Here is a 25,940-nt window from a genome sequence, read left to right on the forward strand (position 1 = left end):
ATAGAGGACATCTTATAAAAATACACACAATTTCAGTTTGAAATCTGTGAAGCTCGCTGTGTGGAACTGATCGGAATCAGGGACAAAGTCTCTTCTTATTTCATGTGAATCATATCTGCAGCACGGATCATTGCATTATTTCCATTTCCAACGTTAGGACATATTATTGCATGGCTACAAGTTTCACAACTCCAAGCTGCCTCAGATCAAATTAATCTGTCTTGTGATCTGACTCATCAGCCTGAATCACAAAGTGAGATTGCATAACAGGGGTGTGATTCGTCCCTACATCTTCAGATACCAAAGATCAGCCAAGAAGCAACTCATTCAAATATATTAAACTTATGGAGACTTTCTTTTAACCACTTCCGTCCAGAGTAAACTGAACTTGCTCACATTTAGACCTGTTCTCATCTAGTTTCTGGTGTAAAGCAGCATGGTGGCCCAATGGTTAGCACCTTAGGTTAGGCCTCACAGCAAGAAGGTTCTGGGTTCAAATCCAGGTCATTCTGGGCCTTTCTGTGTGGAGTTTGTATGTTCTGTATGTTTCCTCCGGGTGCTCCGTTTTCCCCACCATCAAAAAAACATATACTAGGTTCTCCAGTCAGTGCCCTTGATCAAGGCACTGGCTAAGATCTGGAGTTGGTCCCAGGGCGCTGTGATTGGCTGCTCCCTTGAGGGATGGGTTAAATGCAGAGAATACATTTTTGCTATGTGTATGTGACAATAAGTTACTTTTACCTAAAGCCTCACAGGTCAGTCAGGTCAGGATGGTAACCATGAGCGTACTGACATTCAGAAGGCTGGAACCCTGGATTACCTCAAATATGTCAGGAAACCAGCAAACATGGAGATCTTGTAAAAGTGAGATCTGAAGCCGAGTAAGATGAAACCAGTTGAGAGGTGTTTGGGGGGGGGGCTCGCTGCTTCAAGCTCGAGTGTTGCAGTTTTCTGACAATTAGCTGGCATTAGTTTACAGCCCTGTTTGGCCCAGTTTTATTGGCATTGTGGGTAATGAGGGACACATGTCCCTCTTTAAATGTTTAAACGTAAGCTGGTTGGAGTTTATGAAGTAAGCAGAAAGTGGAAGAACAGTGGCTTTGCTTTCATTGGTAAAGACATTCGTTAACATTACCATTAACGTTCTCATTAGGAGAATTCTTAGTTAACTTTAATCATCGTTTTAACATGCGGCTCTGTAGCCAGACGCCTCGACTGATCAACTTGAGTAGCTTATTCACAAGAAAAGCATCCCTGCATCACTCCCAGGATACTGTCAACTCTCTACAGTAACAGGATTTCTCAAACTTTGTTTGAAATAGAAACCCAATTCACAGAAACCTGGACTCATCAGTTTTCAGGCACATTTGCACAGTTTGAAGATAAACCGTGTGCTGACCTCCTACAGAGCAGTGCAACAAGTCCTCCAAACCATACGTGATATGGGTTGATTGTTCCTACCTTCTAATCCGACCCACAGGAGCGTTTTCCGTCCTCATATCTAAACCAGAGAACTTAACGGTTGGGGTTTTAAACACGTCTTTAATGTTGTGAAACGCTCGCAGTTTGGTTATGTTTAGGCACCAAGAGTACTTAGTTAAGGTTAAAAAGAGTTAGAAAAAGATGGCGTTTTGGGTTAAATTCGGACGTTACTTTACTTCCGGTTACGCACGTGACGCAGAACGTGACGTAGCTCCATAAGTTCCGTAAAGTAAAAAAATTTTTCAAACAGGACTCAAACCCCGGTCTCCTGGGTGAAATTCCTGTGTTTGTTTGACCCATCCAACACCCCAACCTGCGTCCTTACCCGGAACTTAGCGCTCTTATATTTTTGTCACATTACGTCCTGCTTTGCTCACGTCATAACTACTACAGCCACTAGAGGGCACCGCCACTATAAACGTTAATAATGAGTCTTAATCGTTGCTTGAACAAGCAACCTTTGGGAGCGTTTTTCAGGGCAGGACAGTTTCGAGCGGTGCCACTGAAGCATCTTAACCGTGGATTTCCACCAGATGCATAACTGCTGCGTTCCGACTGCGTCCCAGCTCCGGCGGTCCACAGCCGATACGCAGAGCTTCTATTTTTGCCGGACGCCGGAGAGCTCTGCAGCAATTCAGCACACGGCAGATAGTGCGGGACAGGAAGTCGAGCACAGAAGCAAAATAAAACATCCAGTTAATTTTCAAAATAAAATACACCGTGCTCACGGCGGATCATATCTCCCTGCACTACACCTTGAAAACACAGCACAGAGCTGTTTCCCCTCTACTCCTCTGGATGGAAACTAACTTTTGGTGGTTTTGTGGTTCTATTCTACGTGAATTCGTGAGAACTTGTGGGTCCTCGTGACTACAGCTGTCAGTCATGGCCGCAGCATGCCGCAACAAATCCGGACCTGGTGGGTATGTATAGACGGGCGGAGACGCGCAAGCGAGCGATCGTAGCGGGCCGTCCACAGCCGTTACGCATCTGGTGGAAATGAGGAGTAACCCAAATTTCCACTACATGGTTAGGCTCGTCTCGACTCACTTTTTGTACCAGCTCATTTTATCAAATTCGTTTTCCTACCGCTGATCTCTCTTGGACCTTACATTCCACCACTGGATTTTGCATTTCCTTCTTGAACTCTTTTCACTATGGCACAGACTTTTCTTTTACTTACTACTTCTTGAGGGCCTGGAGTTTATGAAAACACATAATTTACCACAGAATCTGTAGCTTCAGGACAAAGAAAAACCCCAGTTTGGGGTGCGTAGTTTCTCCATGACAGCACATGAAGCCGGAGAGGACAAACCACAGAGCGCAGTGGTGACCTGTAACTAAACACAACCTGATGCTTCACTGTGTGTCCGAATTAAGCAAATGACACACTGAGCCTCCCAAGGCACACCCTCCGCTTCTAAATTGGTTTAGTTGCATCTTTGAGAATATTTTTATATATATCATTATTGTTAAAGTCATACAGGTTTGTCTTCCTGCTCAGCTGCTTATAAAGTTACAAATAGGGAAATAAAGGTTATTATATTCATAAAGCAGGGCATCAAATCCGCCGGCGTCTTCCAAATGCTTGTAGACATAGGGCCCTATCTTGCAAAGCCCGACGCAAGTGTCTTTGCTAGTTTAAGACCGACGCAGTTGTCAATTTCCCATCCAGCACCCACGTCGTTTAAATGGCAAATGCACCTGCGCCCATCTGTGGCCCATGGGCGTGCTGGTCTTACAGGGAGGTGTGTTCAGGTGCATTGGGCGTATTGCTATCTTGAGGCAGCGGGAAGTGATCGCGCCATTGACCAACAAAAACCTGGTCTAAAGTCAATAGCGCAGCATTTCATTGTTATTTTAACAGCAAATTAGTAAAATGCGCCTAGGCTTATGCACAGCGCGCGCACACTATGCTTGTTACACACACACACAGGGACGCACAGCAGCACACACACATGCAAAAGATTACAAATAACAATATTACGGTGCAAATCCTCCATCATAATAGCAATGTGCCGAGACCCAAAGGCGCCTGGCTTTTAAAGGGAATGGGAGATGATCTCTGATTGGTTTATTGCATTTTACGCCCAAAACACACCTATGAATTAAGGAAGACACTAAGTACAACCCTTTAGAACCATGCGTCTGGCGCACAGACCCTTTTTTCCGCCGTCAAACTAGCAAAAGTGGATTTGGACGCGCCCTAAACGCACCTGCAGCAGGCGCTTCACACTGTGCGCTTAGATCGTTAAAATAGGGCCCATGATGTATAACAAATAAAACCCTTTAAATTTCCCCAGAATGAACAGTAACTGCAAAACACATTAACAAAAAATACTTTCAAAGCTTTTATAATGTAATATAGGAGTATTTTGCACATTAATTGTCATAAATTGTTGCAGTTTATTCTGGAAAGTGTTTTTAGGTGCCGGCTAAAGCCCTAAAACATGAATTTAAAACCTCTGCTTTTGATTAAATGTGCAGTTTGTTGCCTCATTACCTCAGTGCAAGATTAACAATTATTTTACATTATGCCCAGTCAAGTGTCAGCAACAGGTGGAGCAGACCTACAATAACATTTAAATGAACATTTATCAATTAATACCTGGCCTTTTGCAAAACAGTGTTGTTAAATCAAATGGAAATATTGTTTTTAATGAATAATCAACCTAAAACAAAATGTGTTTGGATATCACTGTGCCGCTTCTTCTTTGACTCCTCTTGACCCCAGACCACTGAGAGCGTCCCCCTTTTTAAACCTTGGTTTAACTTTTACTCCCTCTAAGTTGTTAATCAGCTGTTAATTGTTGCCCTCGAGCAAGGCACTAAACTCCCAGCTGTGCCAGAGGATCTGCAGCTGCAGAGTGATGCTGCTCTGCAGACCTTCTCTGACACCAGGCTAGATTGCAAAGTGTTTAAGTTATTATTTCATTATCGTTTTCTTCTATAAAAATGTCCGAGTGTACTGTATATTTTTTTCACAGCCAGGTTTCGAGCTCGTAAAGTTTGCGTCTTTGATGCCTAAAGTTAGATTCTGGAAGGAGGAGCGCTTTAACAAAGTCCAGCTGCCATAGGACGTGGTCTGGTTTACAATGATGAGAGACACACACACACACACACACACACACACACACACACCCTTATTGGTGCCCCCTGAAACACCAAAGCCATCTCAGAGCGGACCGTCGTAAAACATGTAACATGGCAACACAGCCACCCATACAGCGAAACAATCACGTGTCTGTGTGTGTGTGTGTGTGTGTGTGTGTATTTGACGAAGAAGAGCTATAAATTGCAAGCTGGCACTTTTAGGCGAGGCAGGAAGCTCTCTCGTCGGATTTAGGGATTGTGGGTAATCAGAGCCAGGCAGAGGGAGGCGATCGAAACGGGAGCTGGTGTAAAAGAAGAGGAGGATGAGGGAGGAAGAAAACAGCACTAACACGAGGCATCTGCTCATTAATGCTCATGAATGCCACTTTGCCTTTTCACTGATGCGGATACCTGCCTGTGTCCAGCCACATGATTTTAATGGAAACCTCCCCTGTTGTGTTTTTGCTGCAGATTTCAGCACAAACTTTTTTTTTTTTCCCGAAACCGCCAACGAAGAAACTGGAAAGACTCCAAACCTTCATTGCACACAGCAAAATGCCACCATGGCAGGTTTTCTTCTGGATAATAGAGCAATAAACAGGAGATTCAGACAGAATCTGCATGTTTTTATGACCTAATACCCTACGTTTGGTCTGGGGCTGTTTTTCCTGGTTCGTGCCTCCTTAACGCTGCATTATACAAAGGTATTTTAGACAACAGTGTTTTTCCAAACTTTGTGTCAACAGTTTGCGTTAGCCCCTTTCCTGTTTCAACATGACGAAGCCATGCATGCAGAAAGACAGCTCCATGAAGAAATGGTGGTAACACTTTGCTTGAAGGTATCTACATAAGAGTGACATGACAGTCATGACATATGAACTCTAACCCTAACCCTAACTTGTCATGACAAAAACCGAAAGACACTTAATGACAGAAGCGTTATGTCATAAACGTTTATGACTTGTTTATAATGTTTATGACGCGTTCATAACAGTGTCATGTCACTCTTATGTAGATACCTTCAAGTAAAGTGCAACCAAAATGGTTTTCCCAGTTTGGTGTGGAAGAACTGGACTGGTCTGCACAAAAGCTCCAACCTCAACCCAATCCAACACCTCAAGGCCCTAATCTGACACAGCGCTTTTTAGCGCTCTGGGGTGGCTTTTGGTAATTGTTTTTTAATGAGTGGAGCTTTCTGCTCGCTGCTTTTGCGTTGCTGAGCCCTCGCGTTTTTGCAGGAGCACCCTGAACACATTACTTTTTTTTTTTTTTATTGTGCTAATTTTCTAATATTATATTATAAGTGTTCAATGCAAGGCAACTATAGGTTACACTTTACTCGAAGGTATCTACATAAGAGTGACATGACACTGTCATGAACGTGTCATAAACATTATAAACAGTCATAAACGTTTATGACATAACGCTTCTTTTAGTAAGCGTCATTCGGTTTTTGTCATGACAAGTTATGGTTAGGGTTAGAGTTAGGGGTAGGGTTCATGTGTTCATGACACTGTCATGTCACTCTTATGTAGATACCGTAAAGTAAAGTGTTCCCAAAACTTTTCCTGCATGGCCCCCCTTTAAAGGAGATACAAATATAAAACATTTCATACAGAGGGTAAATTCAAAGTAGTAAGCAGAAGGATATTACCCTAACCTTCTTTTTTTCCATGTCTTTTAATATATTTATGTATATTATTCATTACAGTCAACTCTTGGGGACTACTGTGATTAAGCAAACGTGAATTAATTCCCTCACATTTTTCTATGTTGTCCCTCCTTCCCCTCCTTTTAGGTGTAACACCAGAACAATTCTTAGCACCCGTATCTGCACCCATCAGTTACCCTGAACCCAAACCCCTAAACCTAACCCCTAAACCCAAACCCCTAACCCTACCATAAGTAATTTAGTGCTGCCAAACCTCGTCCACACATGCAAAATAAAATATCGGTGGAATGTCTAAGTTTGAATCTGATCCAAATCTTACCCTATCATTATCCCCGTGATTATTTTGCAGAAAAACCCCTTAAGAAAAAAGAAGAAGAAAAAAAAAAAAACGATGAGCTGCAAAGGAACAAAGACTTAAGATCCAGCTTTTTCAGCCGTAATTCCCACAACCGATCTCTAAACAGACAGTCAATGCCAGTTTTCAGTTCTTGGCAGTTGTTGGTCTGTACCAATAACAGTTTTGAGGTTTGATACTCAGCCCTAGTTTCTATTTCTTTTATATATATATATATATATATATATATATATATATATATATATATATATATATATTTCAAATTGACTCGCTGCTACTTGGTTGTAGAAAAGTTCTAGTGCATTATAAATAGGGTTGGGCATTGTTTTGATTTTAACACTTGTGATCCCAAGTCCAATTCTTCCTTTCGATTCCGTTTCTTTGAGGGGTGGAGTTTAAACGGGTCACATGCTTATTTCACAGTTAAGAGGAAAATTCCATGGCTGCAACACAACAAGCGCCTGAAAGTATGGTACGGCCGCTACGGTAACCCAATCTTGCTCGTGTTGAATTTGGAACTGATGATTGGATTCAAAACCAAATTTTCCAAATGATTCCATTAAAAGAACGACTCCATTGGGATCGTAATTTTTTAAACGATCCGAAGTTGGATCTGGTTCTCGATGCCCCAATCCCAATTATATAACACTGGGAGACTTATACATTTTACAAAAATGAAGATTTTAGGATTGATCTCGTTTTGACTGGCTGCCGTTGTGTCCAAAACAGTCCGGATTTGATTACATTACAAAGCTTTAAGGGTGTTATCCTGCACAGCCAACAGCCCTGGACCCAGCCGTTTGTCCTTGACCTCCTGACCCCAGAGGAGGGTGTGAGGGTAATTTCTCGACTCTCCAGCCTCGTTAATTACTTCGGCATCTCAGGGTCAAACCCCCCCTCCCCCTCCGCAAAGCCCTGCGAAAACATACCTGAGCGGTGGGCTCTGGGGATTTGGCAGGCTTTGTCTGTGTCGTCTTGTGATTTGAGTCAGGTTAATAATTTGGACTGTGACCAAAGGTAGGAATGCATCACAGCAAAAGGAGGAGAGCATGATGGGAAGGAAACAAACCGTGTTTGTTTTCGGTGTAACATGAGAGGAGCAGTTATTTAAAGCTCAACTTCTCTTGGTTTGTGACTACCGTCGGTATTTGTTTTTTGTGTCTTTTATTGCCTGGCATGAATTAAAGGCATTCATGAGTCTCAGTGCCTACAAGTAAAGTAGTTGGTGTTTTCTTTGTTCATGAGGTCACATTGGATTCTCATGGTGTGTTGGACTGAACAAACAAACTCAGGGCTTTTTTTTTTTAGCTTACACTTTGAAAGTACAGTTTTATAGTCTACAGTTAACTTGATTTTCTTCCCCAATGATCGTAAAAATCAGGAAATGTATTTCAGTAAGTAGATGTACAACAACCTGTACAGCCCCGTCCTGGGCTTTAAATTAACTTCTTTGATCACCAGCCAACACGGCTAGTAGATTTTAAAAGTTACCAGCCAATTAAATTTTTTAGAGTTTGTTTTTTTCCTAACTAACTTTACGGTTCGTCTTCTCCCTTTCAGCGTAGCTCGTAATCGATACCGCACGCTAGGCGAGTGCTGACGGTTATACGACACGTCACAACATAAGTGTTCATGGCAAATGTAGGATAAGTACTACAAGCAGTGCGGCCAGATAAAGATTATGATTCCAAGCCAAACACACACACAACTGCCCAAATTTCTTTAGCGGATAACAGACTAATCAGGTAATCTGTCAAGTCGTTTCTGCAGCCGGCCGATTCAAACAGACATGGTGTTATTTGCTTCTTTCAGCACCAGCTAAATTGGCTAGTAACTTTCTAATGTTACCCATCCAAAGTTAATTTTCACCCGCATTTGGCGCGTGTCAATTTAAAGTCCTGGCTCCATCGCTCACATCCAAGATTCTTACCATTTTATAGGAATCATCAGACTTTCTGATGAGTTCCGATACCGATACCTGTAGCAATTTAATACCAGTGTTAACTTGATAAGCTGTATGCCTCACTGTGTGGAAGTGACTGGGATCATTCTGTTATGTGTAAGGCAACATCAGGCTTGATCAACACACCAGCAACAAATAACATGAATTCAAATTCAAGTGTAAACCTTTTAAAATGCAGCAACAAATTGGTCCAAACTTAAACAGGAATTATTATTCCGGTAATAAGCATGTAAACCTAGAATTGAATTCAATAGTTTGGCCCCATCGTCACTGCTACTTGATCCAGATATCTGAATCAGTATGGGCCCGATATCTGATATCAGATCTGATTGGTGCAACCCTACCACTTTACGTTAGCATGTTGGTAGTCTCGCATAGCCAGACCTTCCTCCGCAGTGATGCAGAGGAAGGTCTGGCTAGTCCACACAGCATTCCTGGATGGGAGAAAAACGTGTTCTGGTTTATTGGCATTTCTTTAAACCAATCACAATCATCTTGGGCAGCGCTAAGCACCGGACGCAATAACGGTGCCTCTGCAAAATAGCCTCTGGAAGGAACTTGTTTTGGTGGAACGTGTGTACGTTCAAAGGTTGTTTTAGTTGTGCAAAAGGAAAACTCAGATTGGACAGATAGTCTAGCTAGCTGTCTGGATTTACCCTGCATTTGTCTAAAGGTACAGCTGGGGCAGACAGGAATTTGTGTCAAGTGTTGGATCTGTTGATGACTCGATTCATCCAGCAGTTATTGAGATGTTCGCTCTGGATCTGAAAGTGTTAAACTGACAGAACAACTTCTCCAGAATCAGTCTGCTAATGTGGCCAAAAAGTGTTTTGAATGTGGGACTAATTGACTTGTTAAGTTTTAATATTCTGGCAGTGTAGCATGCAGAGTCTAGATGCGCATTCCAGTCCATCTTAACAAGTAACTCAATCCTAATCTTTAAATTGTCTTTAGAAAGGCATGTAGCTTGATGAGATCAGTTCACCTTTTTTCCAATATAAAAGTTCTCAGCTCTTTAGGAGACTCGACACCAGATTAAATGACATGTAGCAGTTTTTTTTTTTTTTTTTTTTTTTTTTTTCTCTCATTGCATTTCCCATTTGGTCTCAGTTTCTCCTCCCCGCTCAGAAACTCTTGTACTCTCTAACAGAGTCTGCAGCTTTGCTCCTCGGTACAAAAGGCCTGGGTGAGGTCCAGAGCCGCGGAGGCAGTTTGTCCAACACGCTCAGTCGCAGGGCTGAAGACTCCCTCCTTCCTGCCTGTGGGAAGGGGGGAGGGGTGGGGGTGGGGGGGTACCTTGGGTGGCAACAGCATGTGGAGAGCCAGGGATTAGTACAAAGGCAGGGTGCTGCTTTTTATCTGTGTGTGTGTGTGTGTGTGTGTGTGTGTGTGTGTGTGTGTGTGTGTGTGTGTGTGTGTGTGTGTGTGTGTGTGTGTGCGCACATGTGTCCTAGTTTGGATAAGTCGGCATGCTGCCACAGGTCTTTTAAATGAGTTACATTCTGCAGGTCCTTTCAGATTTGGCCATCGCTATAGTCTAAGCTATTTAAATGAGTTACACAAACCAAGCCCTTTAAAGTGAGATCCAATCCCTTTAAGAAAGTTTGACCCGCTGTGGGAGAGAGAGCCACTGGCGAGATCGGTAGTTGTGTTTGTGATGTAAAAGCTAATGCACCAATAATTTCCCTCCATGTTCTCGGCCGTTGATGATAATTATTCCAAGGTTTCCTAATTAAAGCGACAGGGACATGTTGATGTTTTGAACATGCTACAAACAGCAGCTTTCAAAGAAGCTAACGACCCAAACCTTATCTCTGACTTCCCATTTTCCCATGGGGGGTTATCTCAAGCAGCCGTCCTGTCAGAACATCTGTCCACATGTGCGCCTCGGTCACGTCTCGAGTGTCAGCCAGACACCCCGAGAGTTGACATTATCTGCAGTCCTGTTTTCTGTCCGTCAGGAATGTGCCACTGACTCTGGGGATACGGCCCATCGTGCTACGCGGCTGATGCATGACGTTCAAGTTCAAGTTTATTTATATAGCACATGCAGCTAAAGCAAGCAGCGCTGCATAAAGCGCTGTCCCAAAGACACGTGATGAGGATAAATGAGGTTGACTGTATTTCTAGAGCTCCCCCACCTTGACTGTGTGTGTGTGTGTGCATTTCTTCCCTTTCACATGCAGTTTGCATCACATTTTCACTACCAATTACACATATATCAATTTCAAACCCAACTGGGCTCATTTCTGGTTGCAGGGCACATCAAATGGAAAGAAATGACCAATAGTTTTAAAGTAGAAGGTTATAGAAGAAGTTTATTTGTGAGAAACTTGCTGTTTCTCACGAATAAATAATTACTAGCAGTTAATATGAACTATCAATTACAGTATGTATATTTTAGGTGAATTGATTCTCTAAAGAAACATAGCAGTACGATTTAGAAGTAAGTCTTAAAAGCCAATGGTGACACATTAAAATGCCACTGTGCCACACCAAACACCACAACAACCAAAATAAAGACAAGAAGATACGTAGTGGTGACCAGAATTTAAAATTATGATTTAAGGAGTCTAACTGGACTAATAATCTCCCATTGACCATCACTTCGCGGTAAAATAGATGTTTGTCGCGCACCTCTCTCTACATATATCTTGCCTCTTCACAAAGAAACAACTTATCCCAATTCAATTCAAAGGGGCTTTATTAACATGCGAAAGCAGTTTTTCCTGGCTCAGAATGGGCCTTTGGGAGGGGTGGAGGGGGGACTACGCACAGCAGTTGGCATCACCGGTCCGCGTACAGTAAAGGCCATGAGTCTGTGTTACCTTATTTGACAGAAATCCATGCATTTGCCTGTTATTTCTGACAATTGGATAAACAAAAATGTCTATCATGCTTGAGTAAAAACAACCCCAATTAACAAAACTGGTTAAAAAAATGAAATGAGGAATAAATCCTGTACAGAGAGTCCCATACAGCCAGACTCTGGGCGGTTTATGTTCTGCTTGTTCAACGGTTCAACAGTTGTTTGGTAAATTGCTCTTAAACATACATTTAGAGAGGATTTGAATTGCTATTTTTATTCTCAATTCTTATAATTTTGGCGCGGGTGATTTTCCTTTGGGTCTGTCCGAAACTTCTTTTGGGGGGTGCCAAAAATTCCTCTATGCAGGAAAAACTCTGGAAACATATGTTCACATTGAATAGGCTGTACTATATTGACATCTTCTTTAAAGGGGGGCCATGCAGGAAAAGTTTTGGGAACCAAACTTTATTCGGTAACAATTTACTTGAAGGTATCTACATGAGAGTGACATGACACTGTCATGAACACATGAACTCTATTCCTAACTCTAACCCTAACCAAACTTGTGATGACAAAAACCGAATGACACAAGCGTTACGTCATGAACGTTCATGACTTGTTTATAATGTTTATGGCACGTTCACGACAGTGTCATGTCACTCTTATGTAGATACCTTCAAGTAAAGTGTAACCCTTTATTGCTTTATTGCAAGCAGACTTAAAACAAAACAAAAAAACATGACTTTCTATGCAGCAGGAGAAGCAGCCTCAGTATTCATATTTCAGTTTACTGTACTTGAGCTGTGAAAACGCCTCACTGTGTTTGCCCCACGGCATGGGGAGCCACCCAGCCATTATCCAAATGACGAGTTTCGTTCCCTAAAATGAATCACACCTACTGTCATAAAATGTTTACAGACGTGAAAACCAACACTGGTGTAACATTTGAGATGCCATGAAGAGGATTTTAAAACGAGTGCCTGCACTCTCAAACTCAAACTTCACATCACTTGTGACCATTTACCAAAACGTGCAGAAGGGTTTTAGAGGTTCTATGTATTTTCCTGACTTCCATTCAGTTCCCGGTCTGTTGTTGTGCTGTTGTTGTCAGAGTTACATTATCTGGACATGGTAAGGTAGTCGTAGGTGTAAATCCATTTTAAAGAGGCAGAGTTAATGTAAAATTGATTGATACTTGGTTCCGATGTGATATTGCATTGGGTTCATTTAGCAGTCTGTTCCTTTAATATGGAGGTTTGCAGATTTGAAGTTCTAAATCTCCTCAACACTATTTGGCTTGTAGAAAGAAAACAATGAAGATGGAAAGAAAGTTCCAGATACGTCATAACTCAAACTACAAACATGGCAACAACAAGAGACCCAGACCCAGAATCCATGCCGCTCTGCTGCCAGATCCTGCATCACATAATAATGAATGGAAAAATGTCTCCAATGCAGTCTGTTGGTGTGTAAACACAGCCTCCAGTGGGATGAGAGTGACGCTGGACGGCAGCGATGATTACAGGCTGATGAAATCACGTAGTTTGACATGCAAAATCTTCGTGATCAGCGCAGTGAATGGAGAGGAGCTGTTTTAGATGCCAGCTCTGCGTAGTGGAGAGTTTATAATGCATGCAGCCAAAACCCTGAATGATACAATCAATGTCAGTACAATGATACATCATGGTGTTACTATTAGAGTTTAGAGTCTCTGCCCGAGCCCGTGTGCCAGGTCGGTGCCAATATTTCCCACCACTATCCTCGGGCCGGGCCCTTGATCAAGCATTTGTGTTTTTTTAATCATTACTTTATTAGCCCAATTAGGTGGGGAGAGAGCTATGCCTCTCCAGCTTCTCCCGTAGCTCTGGGTATATGTCCTGCACTGACTTGAGTGTGAGGTAAACTGTGCTAAATCGTGTCCCCCCCCCATCTGTAGCACTGTCTTCGATAATTGCGCAACCAGGCCAGATTGTTTCAGATGTGGTCTCTCCTATAGGCCCTATCCGGCGCGTTGTCGGCCAGTGCGTCGGCATGCAGACCGTGGCGAAGGACAGTATCAATTAGGTGATAGAGACAAGAAAGTCTCCTATATGGTTCCAGGGCTTTGATTATGTTGCTGCCTTGATCTGTTACCAACACTATTCGGCTGAGGGAGCTGTGGGGTCAAGTTTATTTTTGTACGTTTCTTCATTCGGATCCATTTGCGATCCATTCTATTCTGAATAAACAAATAACACAGTTTACATGCTTCGTCCTTGTTGCATTATTCATTAAGATAATTCTAAACAGATTTCTGTAGTTCAAACAACTCGGAATTGTAGTTGAGAACATCAGTTATAACGGCCCACGTATTAAAAAATTGTCTGGTTTAAATCAGGCTCGGGCCCGTAATTACAGTTAATGTGTCGGGCCGGGCTCGGACACAACGTGCACGGGCTCGGGTAGGGTCGGGCTTGATTTTTTGGGCCCGATCTAAGCTTTAGTTACTATACAGGACTGTCGACTATGATCCTGATGGTTTGGCTCCATCACCGATGTGTCTTACCTATGTGATCCATTAAAATGTCAGAAGTGAAATCAAGAATATGAACTGCATGTTTCCGTTCACTCTTCAATCAGTCACTCCCATCATACTGATCTTCATGTTGGGGTGTTGTTGCATCCTGCATATCTAATGTCTAATTATCAGTGTCCAGTGCGCCATCTAGTGGTTAAGTTTTGGAATATTTACCCTGAATGTTTCCCATGATGCCATTGCCTTCATGTGTGAAAATGACATCTGTGTGGTTCAGTCATGAGTCAGTTTAGTCCCGTCTGACCTAATTTGTTGTGAGTAAGCGTGACTGCAGCAAAGACAGAAAGACTTGACTTAAATTAAGACACACCGTTTTCTGATGTTTGGACTAAATGAGAACAGACTCATGGCACATTTTCTCTGTTCCGATCAGGATGCTGAAGACCAAATGTAAAAGTATATAATGTTTTTACTGCTCAAGCACTCTTGAGCCTCTATAACTTTATTTTTTGCAGCAGGATACATCCTAAAACATTTGAAACATGTTTTAACCATTTTAACTTGGGTTATATTACCTACTGCTGCATGGTTACATCCATAATAACAAGGACAACAAATATAGAAAAAAGGAATAATTATATTGCGGATCTTTTTTCAGATGGTCCCGTTTCCTGAGTTGGGAAGTTGTTCTTTCGACTTTCCTGTGTTCATGAGCTTTAAGTTTTAATGTGGAAACAACGTGGACTTGGGCTGCTCGATTTTGGAAAAAAATCAAAATCACCATTCTTTTGGTCAATACTGAAAACAGAACTATTTAACACTTAAAAAACAGTGAAACAAATCAACAGTGAAAACACCGTGAACTGCAAAATGTCCCTTGAATTCCCCTTCAGAACACAAGGCAAAATAAGAGTTTAGTTGCAAAATGTAATGTTCAAAGTAATTTTTTCTCGACTGCATTGTTTTTTGTGAATGCTAGGAGTCGAAGTTGTAATCGCCATTAAAATTTGATTAATTGCACAGCCCTAACGTAGACGCTAAAAAGAAGATGTGTTGCATTTAATCCCTCAGAGTATCCATAGCTGTTTCCAGTATTTACCTGACATGTTATCAGGGTTAATGCTGATAAATAACTTCTAACTTCTAAATAGGTTACGTTACGTGGACAGCAGCTAACGTTTACAACCTCATACCATATTACAAATTACAGGTGAGCAAAAAATGTATATAGTATGTGAGTAAGTATGTGAATTAATACAAAAGTTTTGCTTACCATCAACCCAACATTTAATTTTGTCTGCCATGTTTCTGCGGAATATGATGATAAATTGGCAAGTTGTGCACCAAAGTTTTAGCCATGTTTTCAGAGTTCCGATTGGTGTGAATTATTCAAAACTCATTTTCAAAAACTCATTTTCAAAACTCATTTTCCCAATTATTCTGACACCACACGAATGCAGGTATCTCCGTTAACCCTGTAGGGAAATCCTGTTTCTCTTGCTTGTCTTTACAAGACGGCTAGTGCATTGCTAAAGGGCCCTTTTAAAAAAATTAGTAGCCTTACGACTCGTGTGTTTTGTTCCCCCGTCAGTGGAGAGAGCGGTGCTGGGAAAACAGAAAGCACCAAGCTGATCCTGAAGTTCCTGTCGGCCATGAGCCAGCATTCCCTGGAGGTATCGTCCAGAGACAGGACGTCCCATGTGGAGGAGGCGCTGCTGGAGAGCAGGTAATCTTATTCATGCTTTACTTAGAGGTGGGCGATATGGAATATTGATCAAATCCATCAATGTCGATATTGAGGCGATGTTGTAGGGTTAACTATTGGTGCGTTCACAACAAGTATTAACACAATGACAGTTGTGATAAATAATCACCAATAATGTGGTTACAATGACTAAGTGGGTAAAGGCAAATAATAGAACAGCTGGTAAGTCTGGTAAGTTCAGAAAATGACATTACTGTAATGCAGCCTTTTAAAACCAGGAAAAGACAATGTTATACAATATCCAAAATTTAAGAGGATATCTAGTCTCATATTCATTCATTCATTCTTTCATTCAACCTTTATTTATCCTTGAGAGATCATTGAGGGGGGTCCCTCATTTTCAATGTCATCGTGACAAAAACAGAACAACACAGGGAAAAACAATCATAAGAAATACAGAAAGGAAATAAAACATTCTGAATTGGAAAATGATTTGATAAATAAATAAGGATAATAAGGATGCAAAAGAAAGTACAACTATGTAAAGCAGTTACAAGTAGACGTTTGCAGGTTTAAAACCAGATTTCTAAATTGTCTAAATATATCGATGTCGATATAATATGGATATGTTGCCCAGCCCTAGCTTAACTATTTTCAACTATTTCTATAACAGTTTAATTTCTAGATAATTTCCAGAGTTTGCCACCTGGTTTATGATCATACTGCGTCTCTACTCCACAGTCCCATCATGGAGGCCTTTGGAAACGCCAAGACCATCTACAACAACAACTCGAGCCGCTTTGGGAAGTTTGTCCAGCTGCATTTCAGCCAGAAGGGCAACATCCAGGGAGGCCGAATTGTTGACTGTATCCTTTGAAAACCTGCTCCGGTGTTAAGTGGCAGCCACTACCATTTCCTTCCCCGGGCTCAATATACAGGAAGGAAGTACTTGAAGGGGCTGGCAAAGCTGCTGTTAAAAGGGTAAAGATATGCAGGGCGACATGAAAGACCCGCTGCCCAATCCTTTATCACCGGATCACAGGCGGGGAAGGATAGCTGGTCAGTGCAGAGGGCAAACACAAAGTGTGACTCCAATATTTTGCTGCTTTTTTTATCAAAATTGTCATGATCAAACTAATTGGAACAACTGTGACAGTAAGAAGTAAACTGCATTTGGCCGCTTGATGGTTTTTGATAGAAAAACGTTGTCATACTCAGATTCTAGTCAGAGTATGAGTCTGATGCTGCTCCATTGGGCTGTTATTATGGGGCGTGTTTCAACCGAACCAGGAAAGAAAATGCCTCTGCACTCAATTGGATAGACCTACAACCAATCAGAGCAACGGATAAACCTACCAACCAATCCGAGCAACGGAGTATGTGACGTATGTTGAGCGTATGCTGAACTTTTGCTGAATCCCGTAGGAAGGACAGCAAAAACATCTTTCCGATCGACAAATGCCGTGATCGCGGTTCAACCTAAGCGCTCTTTGGTGACGTGGTTGATTACGTTGATTATCTGTCCATCATCGTATAAAGCCCGCCCTGACAATTTGATTGGTCCGAACAGCTCTGGTTGGAGCAACTAATCGCTCCACAAAGAATCATGTCCAGACCGAAGTTCCCAACCTCAAATGTTGTGGGCGGGGCTAAGTTCGGCTGGCATCCAGGCTAGGTTTTTGATAGTATGACTCATAAAAAGCTCAATCCATTTCCACCTGTTATTTGTCTGCTCATGAAAATGAAAATTACTGTGTTCTAGGGCTGCACAATTTGAGGAAAATATGCAATATGCGATAACGTTGTTGAATATTGCGATTACGATGTTACGTGCGATAAATAAACAGATATTAAAGTGTACTCAGCTTTGCATTTCTGCTGCTTTCAGTATTCTGCTAAAATACAACAAATTGCTTGTTGAATAAAAAAAAAAGGCCAAAAAATTATTATCAACATTATTTTACTGAACAAATTGAACATTGAATTGAACATAAAAGGCAGCACTAAGCATGACGGTTACATATTAAAGTGCAGTTTTCTACTGATATTTTCTTTCAACTATTAGACAAAAAATGTCTTTCGCGACATGTTTATTGCCCAAGTTAAAACAATATATTGTGCCGCCTTATTTTTAACCATGTATAACTTTGGTGTTCACCTGCAGCACGATAGCTAACTAGCTCGTTCAGCTGTTAAGCGTTGAGTCATGCATTCTCCAACTGTTAAGTGCCTTGACTGACACTTTTCTGACCACAGACCTCTTGGAAAAGGTGAGTGTCCTTTGTGCTACCAAATCTGCAAATTTGCATTTAAAGTGACTTTCCATTTAAATCTATCATCAAACTTTCTGTAGTTTCATCCTTCACCAAGAGCAGCGCTCAATCGTGACAACTTCATGGTGTACAATTAAAATATTAAAACCTCCGCAAACACTTCTCAAACCACTAATGCGTCATAATACTCCTCTGATCTGTCTGTATGTATGTTCCAAACACATATACCACGTTGGTTACGCTAATTAATCTGCAGTTTTATGTTTGAGCACTGGGTGGAACATTGCCTTTGGGGAGGCATAAAGGTAATTAACAGCCAGGGATACACAGGTGTGTGGCTAGGGGGGAAAAGCAGACAGCTTTTCATCTTGTCAGGTTTGCGTGTCATTGTTAGATTAGTGTGCAAAAGAAAAGAAATGGGTCACAGCACCGAAATGCAGACAGATTGTGGACATTGATTATTGGCATGCAGAACACGCGGTCCAAGCAAGTTCTTCCCGAGTCCCACCTCATTGGCCTAATGTAGGAGTTGGTAAAAGACTCTACGATGACTAAAGACGGTAATGTTTGGAGGTGACAACAAAGAAGCAACGCAGAATAGAAGTGGGTGATGCTGCAAGAGCTGTTTGAGTGACCATCAAGTTCTCAGTGAAGGATGAAACTACAAATATTTGACACATTTCAACAAGGGCGTAACAATGGGTTCAACTTTTGGGGGGGGAGTGGGGTGGTGGGTTGAGCTCTGCATTTGAGCAAAATAGAAATTTTTAGCACATGAAACACCACTTTGTTTGTTGATGTTAATTCTGTATGAGTGCCTTACAGTGCTTCTCTTTCCCTGCAGAACCGAGTAGTCCGACAGAACCCAGGGGAGAGAAACTACCACATCTTCTATGCCCTGTTAGCAGGAACCAACACGCAGCAGAGAGGTAAAGGTTAATCATATACAAAAGCTGTTTAGTGTTCATTTGCATTTTTATCAAACCCAAAGGTCCCCAAACAAAGTATTGAATCAGTTTGTTGTATTAAAATCTCAGGGTATTGTGTGTGTGTGTGTGTGTGTGTGTGTGTGTGTGTGTGTGTGTGTGTGTGTGTGTGTGTGTGTGTGTGTGTGTGTGTGTGTGTTAACTATACTTGTGGGGTCCCGACAGCTTTGTGGGGCCATAATGCTGGACCCCACAAGTTTAAAGGGCTGTTTGAGGGTTAAGACTTGGTTGTAGGATTAGGGATAGAATTAGGTTATGGTTAAGGTTAGGGTAAGGGTTAAGGTTAGGCATTTAGTTGTGATGGTTAAGGTTAGGGTAAAGGGCTAGGGAATGCATTATGTCAATGATGGGTCCCCACAATGATAGTGCCACAAACCTATGTGTGTGTGTGTGTGTGTGTGTGTGTGTATGTGGGGAATGGCCAAAAAGAGGGCTAAACAGCTTGCAAACTACTGTGCCATATCTGTAATTATTGGCAGCTGCCACACATGGCGGAGACGTTGCTGCTTATACCCTTAAGAAGTGAGTATTGTGCTTATTAAGTGATATTGTGAAGACCTGCTGTATGCCGCTGGTCCATGACTTTGTGTATGTATTGTACTGCATCTGTATTATTTGTGTCCCTGTACCATGTTCTTTGTGTGGACATAAATAAATGGTTAAACTGTGTGTGTTGGTGTGTGTGTGTGTGTGTGTGTGTGTGTGTGTGTGTGTGTGTGTGTGTGTGTGTGTGTGTGTGTGTGTGTGTGTGTGTGTGTGTGTTGCAGAGGCTTTTGGGTTGAGCCAGCCTGACAGCTACCATTACCTGAGACAGTCCAGCTGCCTCGCTGACAAGACGATCAACGACCACGGCACCTTTCAGGACGTTCTGGTACGAAGGACACAACTGGCTTCATCACTAAACATCCACCTTTATTCATACACGCACACACTACACTCACACAGTTAAGGCTGAGAGTATAAGGCTATAAGACCTCTAAATCCTGGGGTTACTTTCTTTAGAGATTTATTTTATGAAATCTTTTCTTTTTGCGCAACACAAAAAACAAACAAATGGAAAGACATGACAGAATAAAACAAAAGCTGCCAGTTCACAGAAAAGGGTGCACCTATTACACATTACATTTTCAACTTGTTTATGAAATGTCAAAAATGAAGTTTGTGGACTTGTATTTTTTTTTTTTTTTATATTATTATTATGTACTAGAACGTTATGTATTGTATCCCAAGATCATTTCATTTTGTCAACTTTAAAATGTTTTAAAGGATAAATTCACATGCATTTAATTATGCAAACTACACATATATTTGCCATGTCCCACATACATCTGCATATATTTATGTATGGGAACTCTCTGAATATTTGATCCCAGTGAGACTGAAAAGTGAAAGCACTGCTGTCAAAACCCAAACCAGCAGGAACGTAACTTCAAGTCATTTCAAACCTCCAAAACATCCCAAAAGACGAATCAGCTGCTGAAGACAGATTGTAATTAACAGCAGCTTTCAGAGATCTTTTCAGTCCGGATCCCCCCCCCCCCAAAAAAAAGAAAATCTGCTGCTGAGGAATTCAGCATGAGCCCAGAACGTGAAGCTGCAACCCGGTGTTTTTCATCAGCTTTTTCTCCGTGTGTTTGTGTTTCCCAGAATGCCATGCGAACGATGCAGTTCACAGAGGAGAACATAGGGGAGATCCTGCGCCTCCTGGCCGGGATCCTGCAGGCGGGGAACATCGAGTTCATGACGGCCGGAGGAGCCCAGGTCTCCTCCAAATCAGGTCAGAGACTTAGTTTTTTTTCTCACTTTCCAAACCTTCTTTCACTGTCACTTTCAGGGCCCTATTTTAACGATCTAAGCGCACGGCGCATGGCGCAGGTGCGTTTAGGGCGTGTCCAAATCCACTTTTGCTAGTTTGACGGTGGAAAAAAGGGTCCGTGCGCCGGGCGCCTGGTTCTAAAGGGTTGTACTTAGTGTCTTCATTAATTCATAGGTGTGTTTTGGGCGTAACATGCAATCAACCAATCAGAGATCATCTCCCATTCCCTTTAAAAGCCAGGCGCGTTTGGACCTTGGAGCATTGCTGTTATGATGGCGGATTTGCAACGTAATTTTTTTATTATAATCTTTTGCATGTGTGTATGCTGCTGTGCGTCCCTGTGTGTGTAACAAGCATAATGTGCGTGCGCTGTGCATAAGCCTAGGCACATTTTACTAATTTGCTGTTAAAATAATAGTGAAATGCTGCGTTATTGACTTTAGACCTTAGTGTTTCTATTTTCCTGCCAGGGTGAGACTGTACTTGCAGGAATAACGACAGCATTATTATTTTTTTAAATCTACCCATGTTTACATTAACCTGACAAGGACTTTGAGTGGTCATGTGACTATATGACCAGACTCAAACGGGATCTACCGATTTTTATTTACAGATTTCAGGGGAGATCCAGAATGAAAATCTGCAGAATTTAGGGGACTGTTTTTTTTTAAATGTTTATTTGAATAGGGACAGATGCTTAGACATAGATATTTGTGCAACAAATGTCCAATGTACAGCATCACAGCATTTATAGCTATTGCTAGTTTCATGTCATGAAAACAAACATTGAACATTGCCACAATTAAAATACATATAGCACATAAACATACAAGACAACTACATATGTATCCGCTGAAGTGTATGTATGTATGTAAGTGTGTGTATGTATATCTGAAGTCTCTTTTATATAGGCCTTAGTGGTCCCCTAATACTGTATCTGAAGTCTCTTTTATATAGACCTTAGTGGTCCCCTAATACTGTATCTGAAGTCTCTTTTATATAGGCCTTAGTGGTCCCCTAATACTGTATCTGAAGTCTCTTTTATATAGACCTTAGTGGTCCCCTAATACTGTATCTGAAGTATCTTTTATATAGACCTTAGTGGTCCCCTAATACTGTATCTGAAGTCTCTTTTATATAGGCCTTAGTGGTCCCCTAATACCTTATCTGCCTTCAGCCTTGGTGCAGAATTCCAGCCACTAGAGCCAGTCCCACAATGAGCTTTCCTTAGGATGCCATTTCTGTGTCTGTAGCTTTAAATGCTATTGAGGAGGAGAGAGGGGGGGGGCAAGGTGGACGGTGGGGCTATTGCCTTGACCAACTGCCATGCTTCACTTGTTTGCAAGCCAAGGCTAAACTTTTACAATTCATGTTAAAAAACCTCATAAAGTGAAATGTTCATACCATGGGACTTTAATAGAGAATGATGTCTGGCCAAAGGAGGTTTTTCTGAAGGATATTTTACAGTTCCCTGCAATGTTTTAAAGGTCTAGTTAGATAAGAAAAGCGTTTGTGTTGACATGTCAAGGACCTCTAGTGGTCATGTGACTTATGAATAGACCCAAACACAAACAGATTTTTAAATTTTTTTTATATATATACAGTTTTCAGCTGTGATACAGCGTGAAAATCTGCACACAGAATTTAGCAATTAGCAATTCTTTTTTTCTGGTTGGGGTGGAGGTGTGTTAACATTCTGAATATGTTTTTATTCATATTTATTTTCTGTTTAAATTCTGCGTCCGCAGATTCCATGTGACCTTGCTTATGACTGTAGTTTTTCAGGAACAAAGGTGTAAGTAGTAACACTTTAGGCCATCTTTAGCACCGGAGTGAACAAATGCAAACGTGTTTAATATTCAAGAGTCAAAGGTGACGTTTGGAACAGATGGAGACAGCTGTTATCGGTTAATGGCCAGGCGATCAGGGAGACATAAGCAACAGGACTGATCTGGATGAATGAGAAGTAGGATGATGCTAAAAAGATAAATGTGATCAGCACAACTATGCGTAATTAGATGAATTGCAGACCTCTTTTGCTTGCAGTTTTAAAAATGTAAATGTTCAATCCAAGCGTCACTCAAGTCTCTGATGATAAGTTTTGTGCGTTTCTTATATCAGCAGCTCTCAGCCGGACGTCCGACCTACTGGGGCTGAACCCAGATCAGCTGGCCGAGGTCCTGACCCACCGGTCCATGATCCTCAGGGGCGAGGAGATCTGCACCCCGCTCACTGTGGAACAGGTCAACCACCTCTAATGATCTCCAGATCCACAGACTACCATCTACATTTCTACTCACACACCCGTTAATGTGTTTATAGACCCTATTTTCAGTCAAAATCTGGGCTGAGATTCAGTGAAACGTTTTATACCGCATATATCCTGCCCCCAGGAAGTGCGACAGGCTTTAAAGGCAATTTGACCATAGCGGCCAAAACATTGGAATTACAACTCCCGGCCCGTCACATGATGCCATCTGGCCCAAAAATACTTTTTCGCCCATAGAAATAGACGTCTCCTCCGCGTAAAATGACTTGTTTCACTATGAGAATTCGATCCATTCTGTCCGATAACATTTGGAAAGTCTAGAAGAGCTGCATGATTAAATAATTTAAATGAGAAAAATGAAATGTTATTCTTGACTTGAACCCTGGACCATCAGATTTAAAGTGCTCATATTATGCTTTTTGGCTTTTTCCCTTTTCCTTTATTTTGTTATATATCTTTTTTTGTGCATGTTATGGATTTACAAAGTGAAAAAACCCCAAAGTCCCCCCCCCCCCCAAAGGGACTTACCATCTCCAACAGAAAACACTGTTCACAAACTGCTCCAAACAGCTCTACTGTAGTCCAGCCTTTACTTCAGAGACAAACATGGTCACTTTGTAACACACGTTATAATGCTCGCCTAGCTGCTAGCGTGGCACGCCCATACTCTGCTCTACGGTAGTAGTCCTTACCTAGCTACTGTCAGGGCGCCCTCATACTCTGCTTCTGACTGGCTAGTAGTCCTTACCTAGCTACTGTCAGGGCACGCCCTCATACTCTGCTTCTGACTGGCTAGTAGTCCTTACCTAGGTACTGTGCATGTGCGACTCCCAAAAAAGATGGAACAGAAGTGAGATGCCTCACTCTGTAGCTAAAACAGAGAGCTCAACACACAGGGTGAAAAGAGGAGCTGCAGCAATGTGCAGTACGACACAAATATGGTGTTTTTTGAAAATGAAACCATGTAAACTTATTCTGGTACAACCTCTAAACACAATTATGAACCTGAAAATGAGCATAATATGAGCATTTTAAAGTCTGATGCTCTATCGACTGAGCTATCCGGGCCAATGAACCCATTAATCCCCATTCAAGTTAGCGGAGCGCTAAACAGGAAGTAGCCGGCTCGGCCGGCGGTGGTCTCTATGGGAAGCAGCGCCGATCATCCGGGTAATTTTATACGTGGAAATGGAACTTTTTCGGCTTCATGCACCACTGAGCAACTCTCACAGGAATGAACAGGGCTCTGCCTCAAACGCTGTATCCAGTTCTTATTAAACATCCATGTCCAAAACCCAAATATATTCAGTTAACAATGATGCAAAACAAAGAAAAGCAGCACATTCGAGAAGCTAGAAGCAGGGAATGTAAGGAGTTTTATTTGACGAACTATTCATTTTATTATCAGACTTGCTGTCAAATAATTTTACGGCGATCGACTAACCGTTCCAGCTGTAGGTAAGGGTGTGAGTTCTTAAAAAAAATTTAGATATTGTCCTAAAACTTGTCATTTTTTTTTTTACATTTTATATTTAGCTTTGCTAATCAGCTTAACATTCAGCAGCTGAGCAGACCAGAATCACTTTAACAAACAAGGAGAGTGAGAGCAAGGAATCTAATTTTAGCATAAACGAAAGCTTGGTTTATGTGCAATTAGTCCGGACTAAACAAACCCTAAGCAAAGCATTGTTTGAGCTTTTCCGGATATTCTCTGCTTCTTGCTGTTGTTGTTGTTGTTGCGGTGTGTCCCGACTGGAAGCTGCAGGAGACGTGGGTTCAGCCTTCAGAGTCTGCAGGGAACTGGGTCCATGGTTAAATACCAGCAGGCTGTTTTTGTGTTGTCGCTGATTCAGCAGGGACTTTCAGGAGGTAAACTAAACATTAGTGGTGCCAGACCGGTTTCTGTGGAAGAGATAAACGCATAGTCCTTTGCTGCTATGCTTTATTTACTTTTGGTCAATGAGCATTGTCTCTGGTAAAAAAAAAATAAAAACCAATGAAAAACCAGACCGCATGACAACGAAAGTGAGAAATAGTTTATGTATCCATCACGTGTTTCGGATCCGCTCTAAAATGTAATGGGTTCGCCTTTGGCCCAAGCTTTACCCTTCCACCAGGTTTCACAAAAATCGGGCCAATAGTTTTCCTTTAATCCTGCAGACAGACAAATAAAAATAAAAAAACAGACCAAAAACATAACCTCCTTGGCGGTACTAGCATATAAAATTACACAGGGCAGATGAGAAGTTCATCTTTTAGTATCCTGAATGATTAATCAGAAGCAAAAACTAAACGAATCAAAGGACAGACAAGATCAAATTCCTAACCCTAACCCCCAAATCTGAAATAAAAAACCCAAACTAAACCTGCAACTGCAGCGATTATTAAAGTTAAAATTAAAATGATTATGCAACAAGAGCCATAAGGTGTAAATACATTTTTTTGTAAGTGTAACTATATATTTTTAAGATTAAATTTTAATTTTCTGTGATAAACATTTTGTCTGAAATATAGTGGTATAATATCATAGTGTAAAACTACTAGTTTTCTGTTCATTCTGCCTGGTGTCTGTTGTTTGAGTTTTGCGTTTCCCTCTGCTCGTCTGCAGGCGGTGGACTCCAGAGACTCCATGGCCATGGCACTTTATTCTCAGTGTTTCAACTGGATCATCCGCAAGCTCAACAACCGCATCAGGGGCAAAGAAGACTTCAAATCCATCAGCATCCTGGACATCTTTGGATTTGAGAACTTCGAGGTGTGTTTGAACTCGTGGGAAAGATTTACCATGAAACCCTTTTAAGGCAATGTTCACACGTGGGCCATTCATGATCACACACACAAAAAGTTGACTAGGGCACGTTTGTTTCTCTAGATCGCTCGACCACTTTGTTTTATCTTGCCCCGCTCCACATAGATAGAGCGCATTTAAGTCCCTCCCCCACCAGAGGGTAAAAGATCTCCCCACTACTGTTCTCCATTGACTTGTATTACGTGAAGGTTCC

General features: G+C 41.7%; 1 protein-coding gene across 2 annotated transcripts in view; it reads left to right on the top strand.

Annotated features, from left to right (window-relative positions):
- The window catches only part of myo10 (myosin X), a 167,035-nt gene that overhangs the window by 86,682 nt on the left and 54,413 nt on the right, over positions 1–25,940 (top strand). The window contains exons 5-12 of one of the 2 annotated variants that reach the window (XM_039815523.1): positions 15,481–15,615; positions 16,336–16,460; positions 17,851–17,864; positions 18,712–18,796; positions 19,621–19,724; positions 20,501–20,630; positions 22,794–22,912; positions 25,547–25,693. In XM_039815523.1, the coding sequence (XP_039671457.1) occupies positions 15,481–15,615; positions 16,336–16,460; positions 17,851–17,864; positions 18,712–18,796; positions 19,621–19,724; positions 20,501–20,630; positions 22,794–22,912; positions 25,547–25,693 (859 nt within the window). Of the gene's footprint in view, positions 1–15,480; positions 15,616–16,335; positions 16,461–17,850; positions 17,865–18,711; positions 18,797–19,620; positions 19,725–20,500; positions 20,631–22,790; positions 22,913–25,546; positions 25,694–25,940 lie in introns of both variants that reach the window. The other variant, XM_039815522.1, reaches the window with a different exon arrangement.

The sequence above is a fragment of the Perca fluviatilis genome, chromosome 11 (assembly GCF_010015445.1).
Source record: "Perca fluviatilis chromosome 11, GENO_Pfluv_1.0, whole genome shotgun sequence".
NCBI lineage: Eukaryota > Metazoa > Chordata > Actinopteri > Perciformes > Percidae > Perca > Perca fluviatilis.